General features: G+C 50.4%; 1 protein-coding gene across 1 annotated transcript in view; it reads left to right on the top strand.

Annotated features, from left to right (window-relative positions):
• STK36 (serine/threonine kinase 36) overlaps positions 1 to 24,500 on the top strand; it is a 216,797-nt gene that overhangs the window by 6,889 nt on the left and 185,408 nt on the right. Inside the window, exons 3-5 of the mRNA XM_073649070.1 lie at positions 16,624 to 16,701; positions 21,809 to 21,939; positions 23,678 to 23,927. Coding sequence (XP_073505171.1) covers positions 16,624 to 16,701; positions 21,809 to 21,939; positions 23,678 to 23,927 — 459 coding nt within the window. The remainder of the gene's footprint in view (positions 1 to 16,623; positions 16,702 to 21,808; positions 21,940 to 23,677; positions 23,928 to 24,500) is intronic.

Below are 24,500 nucleotides of genomic sequence, written 5' to 3'. Positions count from 1 at the left end.
TATGCCCCCTACAAGGTCATTAATAAATATGTTAAAAAGAAGGGGGCCCAATACTGACCCCTGTGGTACCCCAATACTGACCCCTGTGGTACCCCACTGTTACCTGAGACCCAGTCTGAGTGTTTTCCATTAATAACCACCCTTTGTTTCCTATCACTGAGCCAATTCTTAACCCACTTACATATATTTTCCCCTCTCCCCATTGTTCTCATTTTATGCATCAACCTTTTGTGTGGAACCGGATCAAAAGCTTTTGAAAAGTCCATATACACAACATCCACTGCATTTCCTTGGTCCAGTCCAGAACTTGTCTCCTCATAAAAACTGATCAGATTAGTTTGACAGGAACCGTCCCTCGTAAACCCATGTTGATATTGGGGGAACGGTCCCTCGTAAACCCATGTTGATATTGGGTCATGAGGTTCTTCTTCTTCAGATACTCTAGTATAGCATCTCTTAGGAAACCCTCCAGGATTTTACCCACAGTAGAGGTTAAGCTTACCGGCCTAGAATTTCCAAGTTCAGTTTTTGTCCCCTTTTTGAATATTGGCACCACATTTGCTATACGCCAGTCCTGGGGTACAGACCCTGTTATTATGGAATCTTTAAAGATTAAAAATAATGGTCTATCTATGACGTTACTTAATTCCTGCAGTACTCGCTGGTGTATCCCTTCCGGGCCCGGGGATTTGTCACCTTTAGTGATTTTTAGACGCCGCCGTACTTCCTGCTGGGTTATGCAAGTGACATTTAATGGAGAATTTTTGTTATCACTGATCATGTTTTCTGTCATGCGATTTTCTTGTGTAAATACGGTTGAAAAAAAAAATCATTGATCATATTGGCTTTTTCCTCATCCTCATCCACCATTTCACCCAGACTATTTTTAAGGGGGCCAACACTATCATTTTTTAGTTTTTTACTATTTATGTAGTTAAAGAATATTTTGGGGTTATTTTTACTTTCTCTGGCAATGATTCTCTCTGCCTCAATCTTTGCTGCCTTGATTTGTTTTTTACAGAATTTATTTAATTTTCTATATTTATTTAATGCCTCATAACTACCTACTTGCTTTAGTTCTTTAAATGCTTTCTTTTTGTCACTTATTGCGCCCCTTACAGCTCTATTTAGCCATAGTGGTTTCCTCCTATTTCTATCATGTATATTCCCATAGGGTATATATTGTGCACAGGTCCTATTCAGGATGTTAATAAATGTCTCCCATTTGCTTTGTGCAGCTTTATGTCTCAGGATATCGTCCCAGTTTATTGCACTAAGATCATCTCTTAACCGTTGGAAATTTGCCTTACTGAAGTTTAGTGTCCTTGTAACCCCTCTACTACACTTCTTATTAAAGGTTACATGAAAGCTTATTATTTTGTGATCACTATTACCCAAGTGACCCCCAACTCGTATATTTGATATGCGGTCTGGCCCGTTGGTTAATATTAGGTCTAGCAGTGCCCCCCTTCTTGTTGGGTCCTGAACCAGTTGTGAAAGGTAATTGTCTCTCATAGTTGTCAGTAACCTATTACCTTTGCTTGAACTACAGGTTTCTGTCCCTCAATGTATTTCAGGGTAGTTGAAGTCCCCCATAATAATGACTTCTCCTTGAGTCGCTGCTTCATCTATTTGCTTTACGAGGATATTCTCCGCTACTTCCATTATTTTTGGAGACTTATAACAAACCCCTATCAGTAATTTATTATTTTTCCGCCTCCCCTTATCTTCACCCACAGGGACTCTACATTTTCATTAGCTTCACCTATATCCTCCCGCAAGACAGGTTTTAAGGATGATTTTACATATAAACACCCCCCCTCGCTTGTTTGTACGGTCATTTCTGAACAGACTATAGCCCTGTAAATGTCATGGCTCTCGTCCGGCCACGTCTCAGATATCCCCACCATGTCATAATTATTTTCCAACAAAATTAATTCTAATTCCTCCATTTTGTTGTTGAGGCTTCTGGCATTAGTGTACATGCATTTTATGTATCTCTCTGTACCTCTATTCCTTCTTGCTATATTGACTCTTCTAACCCCCCCGGGCCCAATTCAGGCCACGTATCTTCATATACCTAGCTGTCCAAGAAAAAATAGGGACTCTCTGAAATTCTAAACAATGAATTTAGGAAATTAGAGCTGCATTACTGCCATAGAAAATACGTGAATGCTATATATTGTAAATATGAAATATTGAAAAATGGAACTGCAATACTGCTATAGAAAAAATGAAGGCACTTGGCACATAAAGCGGCAAATTCATGAGAGCCCAATAGCCATCAACAAGGCGTACCTTATTGTTGGGAACTTATCCTGAACCACACCTCCAGGACTGAAAAGCCTATAATTAATAGGGCAGGAAGGATCCAGCTAATTAAAACCACCCACGGATGATGGGAGTAGGAGTGCTCTGGTCAGGAGGAGTTTGCTACAAACAGGCAAGCTGACCGGCACATCCAGACTAGTGTGAGCAGGTGAAAGATGGGACGACGAGTCAGACTAGTGTGAGCAGGTGAGAGATGGGACGAGTCAGACTAGTGTGAACAGGTGAGAGATGAGACGACGAGTCAGACTAGTGTGAACAGGTGAGAGATTGGACGACGAGTCAGTCTAGTGTGAGCAGGTGAAAGATGGGACGACGAGTCAGACTAGTGTGAGCAGGTGAAACATGGGACGACGAGTCAGACTAGTGTGAGCAGGTGAAGGATGGGACGAGTCAGACTAGTGTGAGCAGGTGAGAGATGGGACGACGAGTCAGACTAGTGTGAGCAGGTGAAAGATGAGACGACGAGTCAGACTAGTGTGAGCAGGTGAAACATGGGACGACGAGTCAGACTAGTGTGAGCAGGTGAGAGATGAGACGACGAGTCAGACTAGTGTGAGCAGGTGAAAGATGGGACGACGAGTCAGACTAGTGTGAGCAGGTGAGAGATGGGACGACGAGTCAGACTAGTGTGAGCAGGTGAAGGATGGGACGAGTCAGACTAGTGTGAGCAGGTGAGAGATGGGACGACGAGTCAGACTAGTGTGAGCAGGTGAGAGATGAGACGACGAGTCAGACTAGTGTGAGCAGGTGAAACATGGGACGACGAGTCAGACTAGTGTGAGCAGGTGAAGGATGGGACGAGTCAGACTAGTGTGAGCAGGTGAGAGATGAGACGACGAGTCAGACTAGTGTGAGCAGGTGAAAGATGAGACGACGAGTCAGACTAGTGTGAGCAGGTGAAAGATGAGACGACGAGTCAGACTAGTGTGAGCAGGTGAGAGATTGGACGACGAGTCAGTCTAGTGTGAGCAGGTGAAAGATGGGACGACGAGTCAGACTAGTGTGAGCAGGTGAAACATGGGACGACGAGTCAGACTAGTGTGAGCAGGTGAAGGATGGGACGAGTCAGACTAGTGTGAGCAGGTGAGAGATGAGACGACGAGTCAGACTAGTGTGAGCAGGTGAGAGATGAGACGACGAGTCAGACTAGTGTGAGCAGGTGAAAGATGAGACGACGAGTCAGACTAGTGTGAGCAGGTGAGAGATTGGACGACGAGTCAGTCTAGTGTGAGCAGGTGAAAGATGGGACGACGAGTCAGACTAGTGTGAGCAGATGAAAGATGGGACGACGAGTCAGACTAGTGTGAGCAGGTGAAGGATGAGACGACGAGTCAGACTAGTGTGAGCAGGTGAAGGATGGGACGAGTCAGACTAGTGTGAGCAGGTGAGAGATAAGACGACGAGTCAGACTAGTGTGAGTAGGTGAGAGATGGGACGGCGAGTCAGACTAGTGTGAGCAGGTGAAAGATGGGACGACGAGTCAGACTAGTGTGAGCAGGTGAGAGATGGGACGACGAGTCAGACTAGTGTGAGCAGGTGAGAGATGAGACGACGAGTCAGACTAGTGTGAGCAGGTGAAGGATGGGACGAGTCAGACTAGTGTGAGCAGGTGAGAGATGGGACGACGAGTCAGACTAGTGTGAGCAGGTGAAAGATGAGACGACGAGTCAGACTAGTGTGAGCAGGTGATAGATGGGACGACGAGTCAGACTAGTGTGAGCAGGTGAAAGATGGGACGACGAGTCAGACTAGTGTGAGCAGGTGAAAGATGGGACGACGAGTCAGACTAGTGTGAGCAGGTGAGAGATGGGACGAGTCAGACTAGTGTGAGCAGGTGAGAGATGGGACGACGAGTCAGACTAGTGTGAGCAGGTGAAGGATGGGACGAGTCAGACTAGTGTGAGCAGGTGAGAGATGGGACGACGAGTCAGACTAGTGTGAGCAGGTGAAAGATGAGACGACGAGTCAGACTAGTGTGAGCAGGTGATAGATGGGACGACGAGTCAGACTAGTGTGAGCAGGTGAAAGATGGGACGACGAGTCAGACTAGTGTGAGCAGGTGTCACGCTGTCTCTGCGTACTGGAGGTCAGGGGCCTAAGCTGACCCTAAGCTGGGGCCCTGACTAATCCCTCTACCTGGAGGTACTGTTAAAGGTACAGAGGTCCAGGCCGCCAGCGTAACCCCTACCTCCTGAGGATCCCTTCACCTCAGTAATCTAGTCCTGAGAAGGACCCCGATCACAACAATAGGGGACAGGAAATAATATGCCAACACTCAGTACTTAGACGAACGAGACAGTACAAGGGTCAAACCAAAAACCACCTTGCATACAAAAACTACTCACAACAACAGAGGGAACACCAACGGGAAAGGAGATAAATGATAAAGCGAGGAAGGGAAAAATCACACCAAATACACTTAGCTCAGAACTCCAAATACCACGATCCGCTCTGTATGTCTGTATGAAATGCTTTCACCGACACTTCCCTAACAGACCGGCAGGCATTTGAAGAAGTCCCACTACAGCAGCATTGATTGCAGCTGGGCGAGGCTGGACCTCGTCTAGCACAGAGAGAGAGAGAGTTAACTCCCTCACTGCCGAAAAACACACAGCACCAAAAACTCAGCTGCGAGAAGTCAGGCTGTGTAATCGTGACGATCTTCGTGGCGACACACCCGGGACAGCAGGTGAGAGATGGGACCACGAGTCAGACTAGTGTGAGCAGGTGAGAGATGGGACGACGAGTCAGACTAGTGTGAGCAGGTGAAAGATGAGACGACGAGTCAGACTAGTGTGAGCAGGTGAAACATGGGACGACGAGTCAGACTAGTGTGAGCAGGTGAGAGATGAGACGACGAGTCAGACTAGTGTGAGCAGGTGAAAGATGGGACGACGAGTCAGACTAGTGTGAGCAGGTGAGAGATGGGACGACGAGTCAGACTAGTGTGAGCAGGTGAAGGATGGGACGAGTCAGACTAGTGTGAGCAGGTGAGAGATGGGACGACGAGTCAGACTAGTGTGAGCAGGTGAGAGATGAGACGACGAGTCAGACTAGTGTGAGCAGGTGAAACATGGGACGACGAGTCAGACTAGTGTGAGCAGGTGAAGGATGGGACGAGTCAGACTAGTGTGAGCAGGTGAGAGATGAGACGACGAGTCAGACTAGTGTGAGCAGGTGAAAGATGAGACGACGAGTCAGACTAGTGTGAGCAGGTGAAAGATGAGACTACGAGTCAGACTAGTGTGAGCAGTGAAAGATGGGACGACGAGTCAGACTAGTGTGAGCAGGTGAGAGATGGGACGACGAGTCAGACTAGTGTGAGCAGGTGAAGGATGGGACGAGTCAGACTAGTGTGTGCAGGTGAGAGATGAGACGACGAGTCAGACTAGTGTGAGCAGGTGAAGGATGGGACGAGTCAGACTAGTGTGAGCAGGTGAAGGATGGGACGACTCAGACTAGTGTGAACAGGTGAGAGATGAGACGACGAGTCAGACTAGTGTGAGCAGGTGAGAGATGGGACGACGAGTCAGACTAGTGTGAGCAGGTGAGAGATGAGACGACGAGTCAGACTAGTGTGAGCAGGTGAGAGATGGGACGACGAGTCAGACTAGTGTGAGCAGGTGAAAGATGGGACGACGAGTCAGACTAGCGTGAGCAGGTGAGAGATGAGACGACGAGTCAGACTAGCGTGAGCAGGTGAGAGATGGGACGACGAGTCAGACTAGCGTGAGCAGGTGAGAGATGGGACGACGAGTCAGACTAGCGTGAGCAGGTGAGAGATGGGACGACGAGTCAGACTAGTGTGAGCAGGTGAGAGATGGGACGACGAGTCAGACTAGTGTGAGCAGGTGAAGGATGGGACGACGAGTCAGACTAGTGTGAGCAGGTGAAGGATGGGACGACGAGTCAGTCTAGTGTGAGCAGGTGAGAGATGGGACGATGAGTCAGACTAGTGTGAGCAGGTGAGAGATGAGACGACGAGTCAGACTAGTGTGAGCAGGTGAAAGATGGGACTAGTCAGACTAGTGTGAGCAGGTGAGAGATGAGACGACGAGTCAGACTAGTGTGAGCAGGTGAGAGATGGGACGACGAGTCAGACTAGTGTGAGCAGGTGAGAGATGGGACGACGAGTCAGACTAGTGTGAGCAGGTGAGAGATGGGACGACGAGTCAATAAATCTAAGTAAAAATAGCTGCACTCTGGGAACCTATCATTCAGGATAAGTTCCCAACAATAAGGTACGCCTTGTCGATGGTTGTTGGGCTCTCATGAATTGGCCAATTTATGCGCTAAGTGCCTTCATTTTTTGTAGCAATATTGCAGTTCCATTTTTCAATGTTTCAGATTTACAAAATATACAGTAGCATTTATGTATTTTCTATGGCAATACCGCAGTTCCAATTTTCTAAATTCATTGTTTAGCATTTCAGAGTGCCACTATTTTTTCTTCTTAATTTATTGACTTGGTTGTCCTATCTTGCTCCTGTTCACACTAGTTTGGATGTGCCGGTCAGTTTATATCAGTTTTATACCCTTCTTTCCTGCTCATCAGCTGTTCCTGTGCTTTGCAGTCAACCAGGATTATTTCCAGTTTGTTGCCCGCTCCTTCAGCTACAGCACCCAGAGTGTTTTATGAAGGTCCTAGCCCCAGTCATGGCATTGCTCCAGACCGGAGAGGTGGCGGAGATTCCTTACTTAGATGATATTCTCATCAAGGCACCTTCCTATTTGCAGAATCTAGAGAGCCTTCAAGTCGTCCTAGACTCCTTGGCTCTCTTCGGATGGATTGTCAACAGGACGTAGTCCTCTGCCCGACGCGGCAGCTGCAGTTTCTGGGGATGATAGTTGATACCTACCGTTCAAGCGTCAGTCTTGCTCCTTTAGGAAAAGAGATTAGACCTTCAGTCCGCCATCTGGACGCCGACATGCTCGGGAAGGAGTCCATCTGATTCAGCATGAGAGTCCTAGGCAAGATGATGGCGACTTTCAAGGTGGTTTGGTTTACACAGTTTCATGCTAGACCCCTGAAGAGTGCCTATGTAGCCGGCTGGGACAGGTCTGTGCAGTCGCTGGACCGTCCCATTCACCTTCCACTTCACGGCCTCCAGTCTCTCAGACGGTGGTTAACGTCACCCCTGTTAACCAGGGCCCCATTCTTTTCACCTTAATCAGTGGCAGGTCCTGACAACGGACTCCAGTCTCCTCGGATGAGGGGCAGTTTTCCCCCACATGTCCATTCAGGGATCCTGGAACAATCTCCGTGTTGGAGATCTGAGCCGTCTGCTTCGCGCTATTCCATTTGCAGCGTCTGCTCTTCGGGTTCAGTCGGTCAATGCCACTGTGGTGGTCTGTATCAGTCATCACAGTGGGACGCGGAGTCTGCATGCCATTGTCAGAGGTTGCAGGGATTTTGGAGTGGGCAGAGAACAGAGTTTCAGTAATTTTGGCTGTTCACATACTTGGGGCAGACCTCTGTGAAGAAGACTTCCTAAGCCACCAGCGAGTAGCTGCAGGAGAACGGGCTCTTCATCTGGAGTTATTCAGGCAGATCTGTCATCGATGGGGCACCCGGATGTCGATCTCATAGCATCAAGGCTAAACTGAAAGGTATTCAGATTTGTCAGGTTTGGCAATTCCTTGGTCCCAATCCACTCTGCCTCACCTATGCTGTTTCCCCAGATAGAATTACTATTCAGCTGTTTGGTTGCATATTGTAGAATATCTATTATGCATTTGTTTGTTACCTGCTAAATGTATTATCTTGCTATGCCGCCATCTGCTGGCCAGTATTTGTTTACCACTTGCTCTTTTTCGTTCCAATTAAGTTGGTTCAAACTGGACGTTCATGAGTCACTTTCTCTAGGCAGCCATTTATAGCCCACGTTGCTGTGGGACAGGGAGCAACTTGCTGGGCTTGTGAAGTTATCAATTTCTGACCAGCTGCAACTGACGTCAGCAGCTTCAGAGAAAGTTACAGTATTGTACCGATAAGTATTGTTTCTAGATCCAGGTTTAAATAAACCAAGTCTTGAATTGTACCGACGCTGTGGTTCTACATCTGAGTCTACGGAAGCTGAGCCTGCCTCGTCCTGTCTCATCACCATCTAGGATAGTTAGAAAAATCTCACAGCATCTTATCAGCTACACCTCCAATGGCCTTATGTGGAGACAGAACATTACCTTTTCCCTCCTCTATCTCTTCTGCCCAAGCTTTTCAAGAAGATGATGATAATAGTAATACTCTTTATTTATATAACGCCAACATATTCCACAGCTCTTTACAATTCAGAGGTTCATATACAACAGTGTCAGGCAAAATGTTCTTTGGCTGAGGTTTATGCGGTAATAAAAATTCCTTGTTTGGGGGAAGCAAGAGTGAGTTCTATGTAGGACCCTTCTAAACGGACAGGGAGCGGAGATTGAAGACATCTCTGGCTGTCCTTCCAACATTTTTAAACTAGGCCAAAAATACAAGCATTCTGGTCTAAACTGGAATTCCCTCCAATCCTATTGTGTAACTGTACAAACTTTTAATGTCGAGTTTAATAATGCACATGACTGTCACAAACACAGGGACCACATTTTTGGGATGTTCACCTTTTTCCAATTATGACTGTATATCTTGCATAACTGAGAAACCACCGGAAACCCAGGAAATGGGTTCTGATCTTCTGAGCGTCATAGAGATATCATATTTGATATCAATCTTCGTGAATACTGGTGACGGCAAACATGATGTCTCCATCTTGGATGTGGGACCCCCCCATACCAAGATATGAAATATGAAAGATTTTTATGTCGTGTGCAGCTGGGTGGGTTCACAAAACCGAGCCCCCATTTGAGGTAAACAACATGGGTGTCTCCTAGAGTTTTTGCCCCTTACTAAAAACCAGAACGGCCATTTTTAAGTCATTCTTACCCAGGGACGTCAGACACATGTACTCCTCGCTGCATGGAAGAATCACACCTAATTTCCCCCCCCCCCTCCAGAGAATCTGAGACCATCTCCTCGTGGCGCAGGTTTTGCTATTACTTATCCCTTTTATTTTAATAACTTTTATGCATATATGTAAATTGTCTCTCATAATATCTTGTATATCTTTTGTAGACATTGCCCACTTTTGGGAGTAAATCATTATTATTTACCAGCTTCGTTCTTCTTGTCCTATGTCGAGCAAACACGTTCCTCACCCGCTAATTCATGTTACCTAATGGGTAGCCGATCCACCTGTTAAGAGATCGGTGATGGCAGTATACCAGTATTTATGTGATATTGTGGTTTGAGGGTGGCTGGACGGAGGTATATATACTTTCCTGGAAGGAGCTGGTGGTATATATACGTCCTGTCACATCACGTGCTGCAATAGTCGACATAAATTAGAGCAGCTGCGCCTGTGCTTATCCTCGGTCAATACCGTGTTTGACCAGCAGGATAAGGGGGCGCCAGAGGGCTGCAAGGTCTGACCAAGTGTTTTCCTGACAAACAGTCATAATTAACAGCTAAAGATAATACAATAATTACAGCAAAAATAATGACGCCCCTGCTGGTAAGAGCTTACAATCTACAATGAGGTGGGGGTGACACAAAGTACAATGGCTTATTTACAAGGATGGTCCAGCCATCTTGAGGGGGTGAGGGACAGATAAAGGCTGCATGAGCTCGTCACCAGCCAGTATTTGTGGTGCTTTTGGGTTCGGTGGAGACTTACCGTATTTTTCGGACTATAAGGCGCACATATAATCTCAGAATTTTCTCAGAAATCAAAAGTGCGCCTTATAGTCCGGTGCGCCTTATATATGGACCCGCACCTGGCTTAAGCAGTACGGCCACCGTAGTCAGGATCCTCACTGAGCGCGGTGACACATACAGCTCTGTGCGCAGGAGCCCCGTGCTTAAGTTTCTATACCGACTACCCCATAAATGCCTCCTGTTAAGAGACATGCTTATGATGCAGATTTTAAGCTTAAAGCTATAAGTCATGCAGTAGTGCATGGAAATAGAGCAGCTGCAAGAGAATTCAACATAAATGAATCTATGGTGCGTAAGTGGAGGAAACAAGAAGATGCCCTACGCCAGGGAAAGAAGACCAAACTGAGTTTCCGAGGAAACAAAGCAAGATGGCCACATTTGGAGGACAAAATAGAACAGTGGGTTATCGAACAAAGAGCCGCAGGTAGAAGCGTCTCGACTGTCTCTATTCGCCTAAAAGCCACAGTGATAGCACGCGACATGGAGATCAAGGACTTTCGAGGAGGTCCTTCATGGTGCTTTCGTTTTATGAAAAGGCGTAATCTCTCTATCCGCACCAGAACTACTGTCTGCCAGCAACTGCCAAAGGATTATGAAGAGAAGCTGGCCATTTTCCGCACCTACTGTATAACCAAAATAAATGAAAAGAAGATCCAACCAGAACACATCACTAACATGGATGAGGTCCCCCTCACTTTTGACATCCCCGTAAACGTACTGTTGAGAAAACAGGGACCAGTACGGTATCTATACGTACCACAGGAAACGAGAAGTCATCTTTCACTGTAGTTCTCGGCTGTCAGGCTAATGGCCAGAAACTACCACCCATGGTCATTTTCAAGAGGAAGACTTTGCCAAAGGAACAGTTTCCTGCTGGTGTCATCATCAAGGCTAATCCAAAAGGCTGGATGGACGAGGCGAAGATGAGTGAGTGGCTGAGGGAGGTCTACGTCAGGAGACCGGATGGCTTTTTTCACAGATCCCCATCCCTATTGGTCTGTGACTCTATGCGCGCCCATCTGACCGAAGCTGTCAAAGACCAAGTGAAGAAAACTAATTCGGAGCTTGCCGTCATTCCGGGTGGATTAACCAAGGAGCTCCAGCCACTAGATATTGGCATCAACAGGTCTTTTAAAGTTAAATTGAGAGCTGCATGGGAGCATTGGATGACAGAAGGGGACCACACATTCACCAACACCGGGAGGCAACGCCGGGCGAGTTATGCCACTATGTGCAAGTGGATCGTGGATGCCTGGGAGAAGGTATCAGTCTCCAGTGTCATCCGAGCTTTCAGGAAGTCTGGAATTATCACTGAAGAAGAGCTAAACATCAGCGGCGAGACCGACTCGGATAATGATGAGGAGGACCCGAGCATGCTTGATGCCGAAATCGCCCAGCTATTAAACTCTGACACTGAAGATGAAGAGTTTGATGGATTTGTGGTAGAAGAATGAACTGAAAAAGCAAATGTATTGATTTGCAGCTATTGTGAAAGAGTTAAATAAAATTTGATTTACGGTCTGAGCCTTGTTTAATTTAATGCGCCTTATAGTCCGGTGCGCCTTATATATGGACCAAAACGTTTCAGCAGAGTTTTTTTGTTAATGCGCCTTATAATCCGGTGCGCCTTATAGTCCGAAAAATACGGTATGTTTAGAGAAATAAGGGATGGGCTATAAGAATATAAAAGGACTTTGATTAGGGAAGGTGATAGGCTGCCCTAAACAGGTGTGTCTTTAGGGAGCGCCTAAAACTGTGTAAATTGTGGTTAATCCTAATTTCTTGGGGTAGAGCATTCCAGAGAATAAGTGCAGCTCGGGAGAAGTCTTGAAGCCGGAGTGGGAGGTACGGATTAGTGTGGATGTTAGTCGAAAGTCGCTTGCCGAGTGTAGAGAACGGGTAGGCCAATAAACAGAAATGAGGGAAGAGATGTAGGGGGGTGCCACACTGTGGAGGGCTTTGTGGGTGAGAACAAGAAATTTAAATTGGATCCTATAATTCATGGGCAGCCAGTGCAATGACTGGCACAGAGCGGAGGAGTCTGAGTAACGATTAGCCAAATAGATGACCCTGGCTGCAGCATTAAGGATGGACTGGAGGGGGGAAAGTCGAGTGAGGGGGAGGGCAATTAATAGAGAGTTACAGTAGTCCAGGCGGGAGTGGATCAGGGCAACAGTGAGGGTTTTTGTTGTTTCCAAGGTGAGAAAGGGGCAGATTCTAGAGATGTTCTTCAGGTGCAAGCGACAAGAGCGGGCAAGAGATTGTATGTGGAGGGTGAAGGAGAGATTGGTGTCAAACACAACGCCCAGACAACGCGCCTGCTGGCTCGGTGTTATTGTGGTGCCACACACGGAGAGGGAGATGTCAGATTTAGGGAGGTGAGTAGACGGCGGGAGCAGAAGAAGTTCAGTTTTGGAAAGATTGAGTTTCAGGTAGAGAGCGGACATGATGTTAGAAACTGCGGCCAGACAGTCACTGGTGTTCTGTAGCACAGCGGGGGTAAGGTCAGGGGAGAGGTGCAGTTGTGTGTCATCAGCATAAAGATGGTACTGAAAACCAAATCTGCTGATGGTCTGTCCAATTGGGACTGTGTAGAGAGAGAAGAGAAGAGGGCCAAGGACTGAACCCTGAGGAACCCCAATAGTGAGAGGAAGAGAAGAGGGCCAAGGACTGACCCCTGAGTCATCCCTGAAGATCAGGCCAACGTGGATTCCAGCCATCCTCATCGCACTAGACTGGCCTCTGAGAGCTTGTTGTGCTTACGTGATCCACCTCCTGGCAAATGCTCCGTGGTGTCTCCAAGACCTTCCAGATCTTATTTTCTCAGAGTTCCATTAGAATTTTATCCCCTTACTGGCCCAGGGCGTATTAGTACGCCCCAGGCCATCACCCCCGGTTCAGTGAGGGCTCCGGCACTGAGCCCGCACTGAATCGGGCACATGTCAGCTGATTATTACAGCTGACATGTGCCCGCAACACCCGCAGGTGGAATCGCGATCCACCCGCAGCTGTTAACATGTTAAATGCCGCTGTCAATCTCTGACAGCGGCATTTAACATCGCCGCCGCCGGAAGCGCCGCCCATCGGGGACCCTGTCACGTGATCGCGGGTCACCGATGGGTGGTCATGACAACCTTGGGTCTGCAGCAGACTCCAGTGGTTGTCATGTAAAGATTACTATGAGCGCCGCCTAATGGTCGGCGCTCGTAGCGCAGGACCATTTCTGCTACATAGAGGTGATTTGCTGATCCCCTGTATGTAGCAGAGGCGATCGGATAGTTGCTGCTTCTAGTCTCCTATGGAGACTATAATAACATGCAAAAAGTGTAAAAAAAAAAAAGTTTTTAAAAAAATATAAAAGTTTAAATCACCCCCCTTTCTCCCCATTCAAAATAAAATAATAAAAAATAAACCCCACATTCACATATTTGGTATCGCCGCGTTCAGAATCGCCCGATCTATCAATATAAAAAAAAATAATAATCCGATCGGTAAACGGCATAACGAGAAAAAAAATTCCAAACGCCAGAATTACGTTTTTTTGGTTGCTGCAACATTGCAATAAAATGCAATAACGGGGGATCAAAACATCGGATCTACCCCAAAATGGTATTAATAAAAACGTCAGCTCGGCGCGCAAAAAATAAGCCCTCACCCGGCCCCAGATCCCGAAAAATGGAGACGCTGCAGGTCTCGGAAAATGGCGTCATTTTTTTACATTTTTTTTTTTTTTTTTTTAGCAAACTTTGGATTTTTTTTCATCACTTAAATAAAATAGAACCTGCACATGTTTGGTGTCTACGAACTCGTAATGTCCTGGAGAATAATAATGGCAGGTCAGTTTTAGCATTCAGTGAACGTGGTAAAAAAAAAAACAAAAAAAAACATCTGTGGTACTGCACTTTTTTTGCAATTTCACCGCACTTGGATTTTTTTTCCCGTTTTCCAGTACACGATATGGTAAAACTAGTAATGACGTTTAAAAGTACAACTCGTCCCGCAAAAAATAAGCCCTCACACGGCCATATTGAATGAAAAATAAAAACGCTATGGCTCTGGGAACAAGGGGAGCAAAAAACGAAAATGCAAAAACGGAAAATCCCAGGGTCGCGAAGGGGTTAAAGTCGATCCGTTTCAGAGCATGGCTGCTGAATCCGCGATTCTGAGGGCAGCTGGTCTGTCAGAGCAAGGCATCCGGATGACTAGGATCCTTGCGGCGTATCTATAATCACACTTGTACTTTCATTGGTACGAGTAACGTTCTCCTAATGGCCTTCTCTTTGCTGGTTTCTTTCCTTTTTACAGTGGAGTCAGGGGTCTGTGCTGGCGCTCAGCTCCCTCCATGGACAGGTGTCCACTTTGGCGCTTTTGATTTGGAAGGATTTGGCTTTTAAGCCAAGGATCAGGACTTTTCCTCAGGGGTGGTGTATACTAGACCACCATATCGGCCGCCCCTTGATCCTTCAGTCTCCGCCTTTTGAGCCCATGAAGGAAATCTCCCCTCTGCTGTTCAGACAGCTTTTCTTCTATCCATCGGCTACATCTATAGGGTATCGGAGCTGGCGGCCCTCTCCTGGCGCGCTTCTTACCTTGTCTTGCACCAGGATGAGGTGTCGTTGAGATTGGTTCCAGCTTTTCACGGTAATGAGATCAGTCTTGCGCTGCTTTTGCCCTGCACTTCTCACCCAGTTGAGAGAGCCTTGCCCAGCTTGGATGTCGTCAGGGTCGTGCGACACTAATTAGCGGCAATGCTCAGTTCAGATCATCGGACTCGGTCATTCCGGAGGACCCTCGTAGAGGTCTGGCTCCTCCTAAGGGGACTATTGCCCGCTGGATTAGAATGGCCATTATTGAGGCTTATAGACCAAACACCAGTGTCCCCCCTTTCAGGGTTGGGGCAACTCTATGGACGGTGGGAGCTTCCTGGGCCGATCATCATCAGGCATCGGCCCTGCCACTCTGTGGTCATCAGCTTCACAGGGTCCACACATTGGCTTTTGCAAATCTTGGGAGGAAAATCCTGCCTGTGGCCATTACTCAGACGGCGGTTGCTCAGGCGACTGCTTCTGCAGGAGTGGAAAACGGGTGGGAACAATTTAATATTTAGTTTATGCCCACCCCAGGAACAGCTTTGTGACATGCCACCGTTTCTGTGCTCCCTAATAAAGTGACCAAGAAATTAAGATTTTTGGGTACTCTCCATATAGTCTTCATCGGGGGACACAGCACCCACCCTTGGTTGCCCGGTCGGGCGTGCCTTTACGCTGTTTTTCTCTTGATTATTTTTCTTTTATTCTTTTGGCTTCTGCTTTCTGACGAGACTGAGGAGATGTTAGCAGGTAGGGTGTAAGCATCGTGGCGGCGGGCTATCCCATGGTTTCCGTGTCGTCTCCACCACCTGATGTTAGCAGGTAGGGTGTAAGCATCGTGGTGGCGGGCTATCCCATGGTTTCCGTGTCGTCACCACCACCCGATGTTAGCAGGTAGGGTGTAAGCATCGTGGCGGCGGGCTATCCCATGGTTTCCGTGTCGTCACCACCACCCGATGTTAGCAGGTAGGGTGTAAGCATCGTGGCGGCGGGCTATCCCATGGTTTCCGTGTCGTCACCACCACCCGATGTTAGCAGGTAGGGTGTAAGCATCGTGGTGGCGGGCTATCCCATGGTTTCCGTGTCGTCACCACCACCCGATGTTAGCAGGTAGGGTGTAAGCATCGTGGCGGCGGGCTATCCCATGGTTTCCGTGTCGTCTCCACCACCCGATGTTAGCAGGTAGGGTGTAAGCATCGTGGCTCCGGGCTATCCCATGGTTTCCGTGTCGTCACCACCACCCGATGTTAGCAGGTAGGGTGTAAGCATCGTGGTGGCGGGCTATCCCATGGTTTCCGTGTCGTCTCCACCACCCGATGTTAGCAGGTAGGGTGTAAGCGTCGTGGCGACGGGCTATCCCATGGTTTCCGTGTCGTCACCACCACCCGATGTTAGCAGGTAGGGTGTAAGCATGGTAGCGGCGGGCTATCCCATGGTTTCCGTGTCGTCTCCACCACCCGATGTTAGCAGGTAGGGTGTAAGCATCGTGGTGGCGGGCTATCCCATGGTTTCCGTGTCGTCACCACCGCCCGATGTTAGCAGGTAGGGTGTAAGCATCGTGGCGGCGGGCTATCCCATGGTTTCCGTGTCGTCTCCACCACCTGATGTTAGCAGGTAGGGTGTAAGCATCGTGGCGGCGGGCTATCCCATGGTTTCCGTGTCGTCACCACCACCCGATGTTAGCAGGTAGGGTGTAAGCATCGTGGTGGCGGGCTATCCCATGGTTTCCGTGTCGTCACCACCACCCGATGTTAGCAGGTAGGGTGTAAGCATCGTGGTGGCGGGCTATCCCATGGTTTCCGTGTCGTCACCACCACCCGATGTTAGCAGGTAGGGTGTAAGCATCGTGGCGGCGGGCTATCCCATGGTTTCCGTGTCGTCACCCCCACGTGACAGCTTTTAGGTGGGCACCAGAAGTCGTCTTTATTTTTCTTTCTGATTCCTCTTTAGGTTGTCGTTGTCACAGAATACGCGGAAGGAGAACTGTTCCAGATTTTGGAGGATGATGGGAGCCTGTCTGAAGATCTAGTAAGTATTCACGCCCCAGAAAGTGTTCAGTCCAGTGATCAATGCGCTCCCTTATGTGTATGACCTACCATACCGCCCTGGAATAGTCCGCCTGCGGTCCTCGTAGAGTTAACATCAGAGTCTTTGTTCAGTGGTGGGATTAAGACCATAGCAAACATGTAAGGGGGTCTTACCACATCCTTAGTCCAGTAACAAATCCTGCTCCAAAATAATGGGTGTGGGCTCTCTAGCAGATTGTCCACAAATATATAAGGGACCTCTGTGTCCTCCCCCACAGGTCAGAAACAATGGGGGGGCTCTGATATTGGAGTGACTGTCCCACCTCGCAGGGGCGAGTCAGATAGACACACTGGGATTCGGGACAGCAGAGGGGTGACCTCTGTTATATAGGGGCTGTGATAGTGGGGTGACTGCTCTCCTCCCCCATAGGTGAGTGACGTGTGGTATATTGGGGTGACTGCTCTCCTCCCCCATATGTGAGTGACGTGTGGTATATTGGGATGACTGCTCTCCTCCCCCATAGGTGAGTGACATGTGGTATATTGGGGTGACTGCTCTCCTCCCCCATAGGTGAGTGACGTGTGGTATACTGGGGTGACTGCTCTCCTCCCCCATAGGTGAGTGACGTATGGTATATTGGGGTGACTGCTCTCCTCCCCCATAGGTGAGTGACGTGTGGTATATTGGGGTGACTGCTCTCCTCCCCCATAGGTGAGTGACGTGTGGTATATTGGGGGGCTGTGATATTGGGGTGACTGCTCTCCTCCCCCATAGGTGAGTGACGCGTGGTATATTGGGGGCTGTGATATTGGAGTGACTGCTCTCCTCCCCCATAGGTGAGTGACGCGTGGTATATTGGGGTCTGTGATATTGGGGTGACTGCTCTCCTCCCCCATAGGTGAGTGACGTCTGGTATATTGGGGGCCGTTATGTTGGGGTGACTTCTCTCCTCCCCCATCGGTGAGTGATGTGTGGTATATTGGGGGCTGTAATATTGGGATGACTGCGCTCTCCTCCCCCATAGGTGAGTGACGTGTGGTATATTGGGGTGACTGCGCTCTCCTCCCCCATAGGTGAGTGACGTCTGGTATATTGGGGGCTGTGATATTGGGGTGACTTCTCTCCTCCCCCATAGGTGAAGGAGGTGTGGTATATTGGGGGCTGTGATATTGGGATGACTGCGCTCTCCTCCCCCATAGGTGAGTGACGCGTGGTATATTGGAGGCTGTGATATTGGGGTGACTTTTCTCCTCCCCCATAGGTGAAGGAGATGTGGTATATTGGGGGCTGTGATATTGGGGTGACTTCTCTCCTCCCCCATAGGTGAGGGACGTCTGGTATATTGGGGGCTGATATATTGGGATGACTGCTATCCTCCCCCATAGGTGAGTGATGTGTGGTATATTGGGGTGACTGCTCTCCTCCCCCATAGGTGAGTGACGTGTGGTATACTGGGGTGACTGTTCTCCTCCCCCATAGGTGAGTGACGTGTGGTATATTGGGGGCTGTGATGTTGGGGTGACTGCTGTCCTCCCCCATAGGTGAGTGACGTGTGGTATATTGAGGGCTGTGATATTGTGGTGACTGCTCTCCTCCCCCATAGGTGAGTGACGTGTGGTATATTGGGGGCTGTGATGTTGGGGTGACTGCTGTCCTCCCCCATAGGTGAGTGACGTGTGGTATATTGGGGGCTGTGATATTGGGGTGACTGCTATCCTCCCCCATAGGTGAGTGATGTGTGGTATATTGGGGTGACTGCTCTCCTCCCCCATAGGTGAAGGAGGTGTGGTATATTGGGGGCTGTGATATTGGGGTGACTGCGCTCTCCTCCCCCATAGGTGAGTGACGTCTGGTATATTGGGGGCTGTGATATTGAGGTGACTGCTCTCCTCCCCCATAGGTGAGTGACGTCTGGTATATTGGGGGCTGTGATATTGGGGTGACTGCGCTCTCCTCCCCCATAGGTGAGTGACACATAGTATATTGGGGGCTGTGATATTGGGGTGACTGTTCTCCTCCCCCCTAGGTGAGTGACGTGTGGTATATTGGAGGCTGTGATATTGGGGTGACTGCTCTCCTCCCCCATAGGTGAGTGACACGTAGTATATTGGGGGCTGTGATATTGGGGTGACTGCTCTCCTCCCCCATAGGTGAGTGACGTGTGGTATATTGGGGGCTGTGATATTGGGGTGACTTCTCTCCTCCCCCATAGGTGAAGGAGGTGTGGTATATTGGGGGCTGTGATATTGGGATGACTGCGCTCTCCTCCCCCATAGGTGAGTGACGCGTGGTATATTGGGGGCTGTGATATTGGGGTGACTTCTCTCCTTCCCCATAGGTGAGGGACGTCTGGTATATTGGGGGCTGTGATATTGGGATGACTGCTATCCTCCCCCATAGGTGAGTGATGTGTGGTATATTGTGGTGACTGCTCTCCTCCCCCATAGGTGAGTGACGTGTGGTATACTGGGGTGACTGTTCTCCTCCCCCATAGGTGAGTGACGTGTGGTATATTGGGGGCTATGATGTTGGGGTGACTGCTGTCCTCCCCCATAGGTGAGTGACGTGTGGTATATTGGGGGCTGTGATATTGTGGTGACTGCTCTCCTCCCCCATAGGTGAGTGACGTGTGGTATATTGGGGGCTGTGATGTTGGGGTGACTGCTGTCCTCCCCCATAGGTGAGTGACGTGTGGTATATTGGGGGCTGTGATATTGGGGTGACTGCTATCCTCCCCCATAGGTGAGTGATGTGTGGTATATTGGGGTGACTGCTCTCCTCCCCCATAGGTGAAGGAGGTGTGGTATATTGGGGGCTGTGATATTGGGGTGACTGCGCTCTCCTCCCCCATAGGTGAGTGACGTCTGGTATATTGGGGGCTGTGATATTGGGGTGACTGCGCTCTCCTCTCCCATAGGTGAGTGACACGTAGTATATTGGGGGCTGTGATATTGGGGTGACTGCGCTCTCCTGCCCCATAGGTGAGTGACGCGTAGTATATTGGGGGCTGTGATATTGGGGTGACTGCTCTCCTCCCCCATAGGTGAGTGACGTGTGGTATATTGGGGGCTGTGATATTGGGGTGACTGCGCTCTCCTTCCCCATTGGTGAGTGACGTGTGGTATATTGGGGGCTGTGATATTGTGGTGACTGCTCTCCTCCCCCATAGGTGAGTGACACGTAGTATATTGGGGGCTGTGATATTGGGGTGACTTCTCTCCTCCCCCATAGGTGAAGGCTGTGTGGTATATTGGGAGCTGTGATATTGGGGTGACTGCTCTCCTCCCCCATAGGTGATTGACGCGTGGTATATTGGGGTGACTGCTCTCCTCCCCCATAGGTGAGTGACACGTAGTATATTGGGGGCTGTGATATTGGGGTGTCTGTTCTCCTCCCCCATAGGTGTGTGCCGTGTGGTATATTGGGGGCTGTGATGTTGGGGTGACTGCTCTCCTCCCCCATAGGTGAGTGACGTCTGGTATATTGGGAGCTGTGATATTAGGGTGACTGCTCTCTCCTCACCCATAGGTGAGTGACGTCTGGTATATTGGGGGCTGTGATATTGGGGTGACTGCTCTCCTCCCCCATAGGTGAGTGACGTCTGTGATATTGGGGTGACTGCTCTCCTCCCCCATAGGTGAGTGACGTGTGGTATATTGGGGTGACTGCGCTCTCCTCCCCCATAGGTGAGTGACGTCTGGTATATTGGGGGCTGTGATATTGGGGTGACTGCTCTCCTCCCCCATAGGTGAGGGACGTCTGGTATATTGGGGGCTGTGATATTGGGGTGACTGCGCTCTCCTTCCCCATAGGTGAGTGACGTGTGGTATATTGGGGGCTGTGATATTGTGGTGACTGCTCTCCTCCCCCATAGGTGAGTGACGTGTGGTATATTGGGGGCTGTGATATTGGGGTGACTGCGCTCTCCTTCCCCATAGGTGAGTGACGTGTGGTATATTGGGGGCTGTGATATTGTGGTGACTGCTCTCCTCCCCCATAGGTGAGTGACGTGTGGTATATTGGGGGCTGTGATATTGGGGTGACTGCGCTCTCCTCCCCCATAGGTGAGTGACGTGTGGTATATTGGGGGCTGTGATATTGGGGTGATTGTGCTCTCCTTCCCCATAGGTGAGTGACGTGTGGTATATTTGGGGCTGTGATGTTGGGGTGACTGCTCTCCTCCCCCATAGGTGAGTGACGTGTGGTATATTGGGGGCTGTGATATTGGGGTGACTGCGCTCTCCTTCCCCATAGGTGAGTGACGTGTGGTATATTGGGGGCTGTGATATTGGGGTGACTGTGCTCTCCTTCCCCATAGGTGAGTGACGTGTGGTATATTGGGGGCTGTGATATTGGGGTGACTGTGCTCTCCTTCCCCATAGGTGAGTGACGTGTGGTATATTTGGGGCTGTGATGTTGGGGTGACTGCTCTCCTCCCCCATAGGTGAGTGACGTGTGGTATATTGGGGGCTGTGATATTGGGGTGACTGCGCTCTCCTCCCCCATAGGTGAGTGACGTGTGGTATATTGGGGGCTGTGATATTGGGGTGACTGCGCTCTCCCTCCCCCATAGGTGAGTGACACGTAGTATACTGGGGGCTGTGATATTGGGGTGACTGCGCTCTCCTCCCCCATAGGTGAGTGACACGTAGTATATTGGGGGCTGTGATATTGGGGTGACTGCGCTCTCCTGCCCCATTGGTGAGTGACACGTAGTATATTGGGGGCTGTGATATTGGGGTGACTGCTCTCCTCCCCCATAGGTGAGTGACGTGTGGTATATTGGGGGCTGTGATGTTGGGGTGACTGCTCTCCTCCCCCATAGGTGAGTGACGTGTGGTATATTGGGGGCTGTGATATTGGGGTGACTGCTCTCCTCCCCCATAGGTGAGTGATGCGTGGTATATTGGGGGCTGTAATGTTGGGGTGACTGCGCTCTCCTTCCCCATAGGTGAGTGACGTGTGGTATATTGGGGTAACTGCTCTCCTCCCCCATAGGTGAGTGACGTGTGGTATATTGGGGGCTGTGATGTTGGGGTGACTGCTCTCCTCCCCCATAGGTGAGTGCCGTGTGGTATATTGGGGTGACTGCTCTCCTCCCCCATAGGTGAAGGAGGTGTCGGCCCAGCTGGTGTCCGCCCTGTACTATCTCCATTCTCACCGAATCCTGCATCGGGACATGAAGCCGCAGAACATCTTACTGGGGAAGGACGGGACGGTGAAGCTCTGCGATTTTGGGTGAATCAAGAAAATGATCCGAACCTTCATAGTACATGGGGGGATCGGTGTATGTGTGGGGGGCGCACTGCCTGTATTGGGGGGGATCGGTGTATGTGTGGGGGGCGCACTACCTGTATTAGAGGGCTCGGTGTATGTGTGGGGGGCGCACTGCCTGTATTAGAGGGCTCGGTGTATGTGTGGGGGGCGCACTGCCTGTATTGGGGGGATCGGTGTATGTGTGGGGGTGCACTGCCTGTATTGGGGGGATCGGTGAATGTGTGGGGGGTGCACTGCCTGTATTGGGGGCCTCGGTGTATGTGTGGGGGGCGCACTGCCTGTATTGGGGGGATCTGTGTATGTGTGGGGGGCGCACTGCCTGTATTGGGGGGATCTGTGTATGTGTGGGGGGCGCACTGCCTGTATTGGGGGGATCTGTGTATGTGTGGGGGGCGCACTGCCTGTATTGGGGGGATCTGTGTATGTGTGGGGGGCGCACTGCCTGTATTGGGGGGATCTGTGTATGTGTGGGGGGCGCACTGCCTGTATTGGGGGGATCTGTGTATGTGTGGGGGGCGCACTGCCTGTATTGGGGGGATCTGTGTATGTGTGGGGGGCGCACTGCCTGTATTGGGGGGATCTGTGTATGTGTGGGGGGCGCACTGCCTGTATTGGGGGGATCTGTGTATGTGTGGGGGGCGCACTGCCTGTATTGGGATCGGTGTATGTGTGGGGGGCGCACTGCCTGTATTGGGATCGGTGTATGTGTGGGGGGCGCACTGCCTGTATTGGGATCGGTGTATGTGTGGGGGGCGCACTGCCTGTATTGGGATCGGTGTATGTGTGGGGGGCGCACTGCCTGTATTGGGGGGATCGGTGTATGTGTGGGGGGCGCACTGCCTGTATTGGGGGGGGATCGGTGTATGTGTGGGGGGCGCACTGCCTGTATTAGAGGGCTCGGTGTATGTGTGAGAGGCGCACTACCTGTATTGGGGGGCTCGGTGGTCCCGTGTATGTGTGGGGGGGCGCACTGCCTGTATTGGGGGGATCGGTGTATGTGTGGGGGGCGCACTGCCTGTATTGGGATCGGTGTATGTGTGGGGGGCGCACTGCCTGTATTGGGATCGGTGTATGTGTGGGGGGCGCACTGCCTGTATTGGGGGGATCGGTGTATGTGTGGGGGGTGCACTGCCTGTATTGGGGGGGATCGGTGTATGTGTGGGGGGCGCACTGCCTGTATTGGGGGGGATCGGTGTATGTGTGGGGGGCGCACTGCCTGTATTGGGGGGGATCGGTGTATGTGTGGGGGGCGCACTGCCTGTATTGGGGGGATCGGTGTATGTGTGGGGGGTGCACTGCCTGTATTGGGGGGGATCGGTGTATGTGTGGGGGGCGCACTGCCTGTATTGGGGGGGATCGGTGTATGTGTGGGGGGCGCACTGCCTGTATTGGGGGGGATCGGTGTATGTGTGGGGGGCGCACTGCCTGTATTGGGGGGGATCGGTGTATGTGTGGGGGGCGCACTGCCTGTATTGGGGGGGATCGGTGTATGTGTGGGGGGCGCACTGCCTGTATTGGGGGGCTCGGTGTATGTGAGGGGGTCGCACTGCCTGTATTGGGGGGCTCGATGTATGTGTGTGGGGGGCGCACTGCCTGTATTGGGGGGCTCGGTGGTCCCGTGTATGTGTGGGGGGGCCTCTTTCTTTCTCTCATACACTTACTGTTTGCTCTCCCCCCTTATTCTCCCACTTTCCTCCAGTTTTGCCCGAGAGCTGAGTCTGGACACGCTGATGGTCCGCTCCATTAAGGGGACCCCTCTGTACATGTCTCCGGAGCTGGTTTTGGAGCGGCCTTATGATCATCGCTCGGACCTGTGGGCTCTCGGCTGCATCGTGTATGAGCTGCTTGTAGGGACCCCACCTTTCTACACGCACAGCATATTCCAGCTGGTCAGCATCATCACCCAGCAGCCCGTGCGGTGGCCCAGGGGGGTCTCTGCTGAGCTGAAGGTGAGAATCTCTGCTGGGGCCGCACCGCACCCTCCTATTTGGTTCAGCAGGTTTCTTCAGATGATTGAAGAGATGCCGTGAGATCGATTATATAACAGTTGGATACGAGTGGTGCCGGCTGTGCAATAGACATGTGGGTGACTGGATACGAGCGGTGCCGGCTGTGCAATAGACATGTGGGTGACTGGATACGAGCGGTGCCGGCTGTGCAATAGACATGTGGGTGACTGGATACGAGCGGTGCCGGCTGTGCAATAGACATGTGGGTGACTGGATACGAGCGGTGTCGGCTGTGCAATAGACATGTGGGTGACTGGATACGAGCGGTGCCGGCTGTGCAATAGACATGTGGGTGACTGGATACGAGCGGTGTCGGCTGTGCAATAGACATGTGGGTGACTGGATACGAGCGGTGCCGGCTGTGCAATAGACATGTGGGTGACTGGATACGAGCGGTGCCGGCTGTGCAATAGACATGTGGGTGATTGGATACGAGCGGTGCCGGCTGTGCAATAGACATGTGGGTGACTGGATACGAGCGGTGCCGGCTGTGCAATAGACATGTGGGTGACT

This window comes from Phyllobates terribilis, unplaced genomic scaffold, assembly GCF_046119375.1.
Source record: "Phyllobates terribilis strain yellow unplaced genomic scaffold, ASM4611937v1 Scaffold_9__5_contigs__length_417890890, whole genome shotgun sequence".
Lineage (NCBI taxonomy): Eukaryota > Metazoa > Chordata > Amphibia > Anura > Dendrobatidae > Phyllobates > Phyllobates terribilis.
Note: the sequence above shows the minus strand (reverse complement) of the source record. Positions and strands in the feature narration are given on the sequence as shown.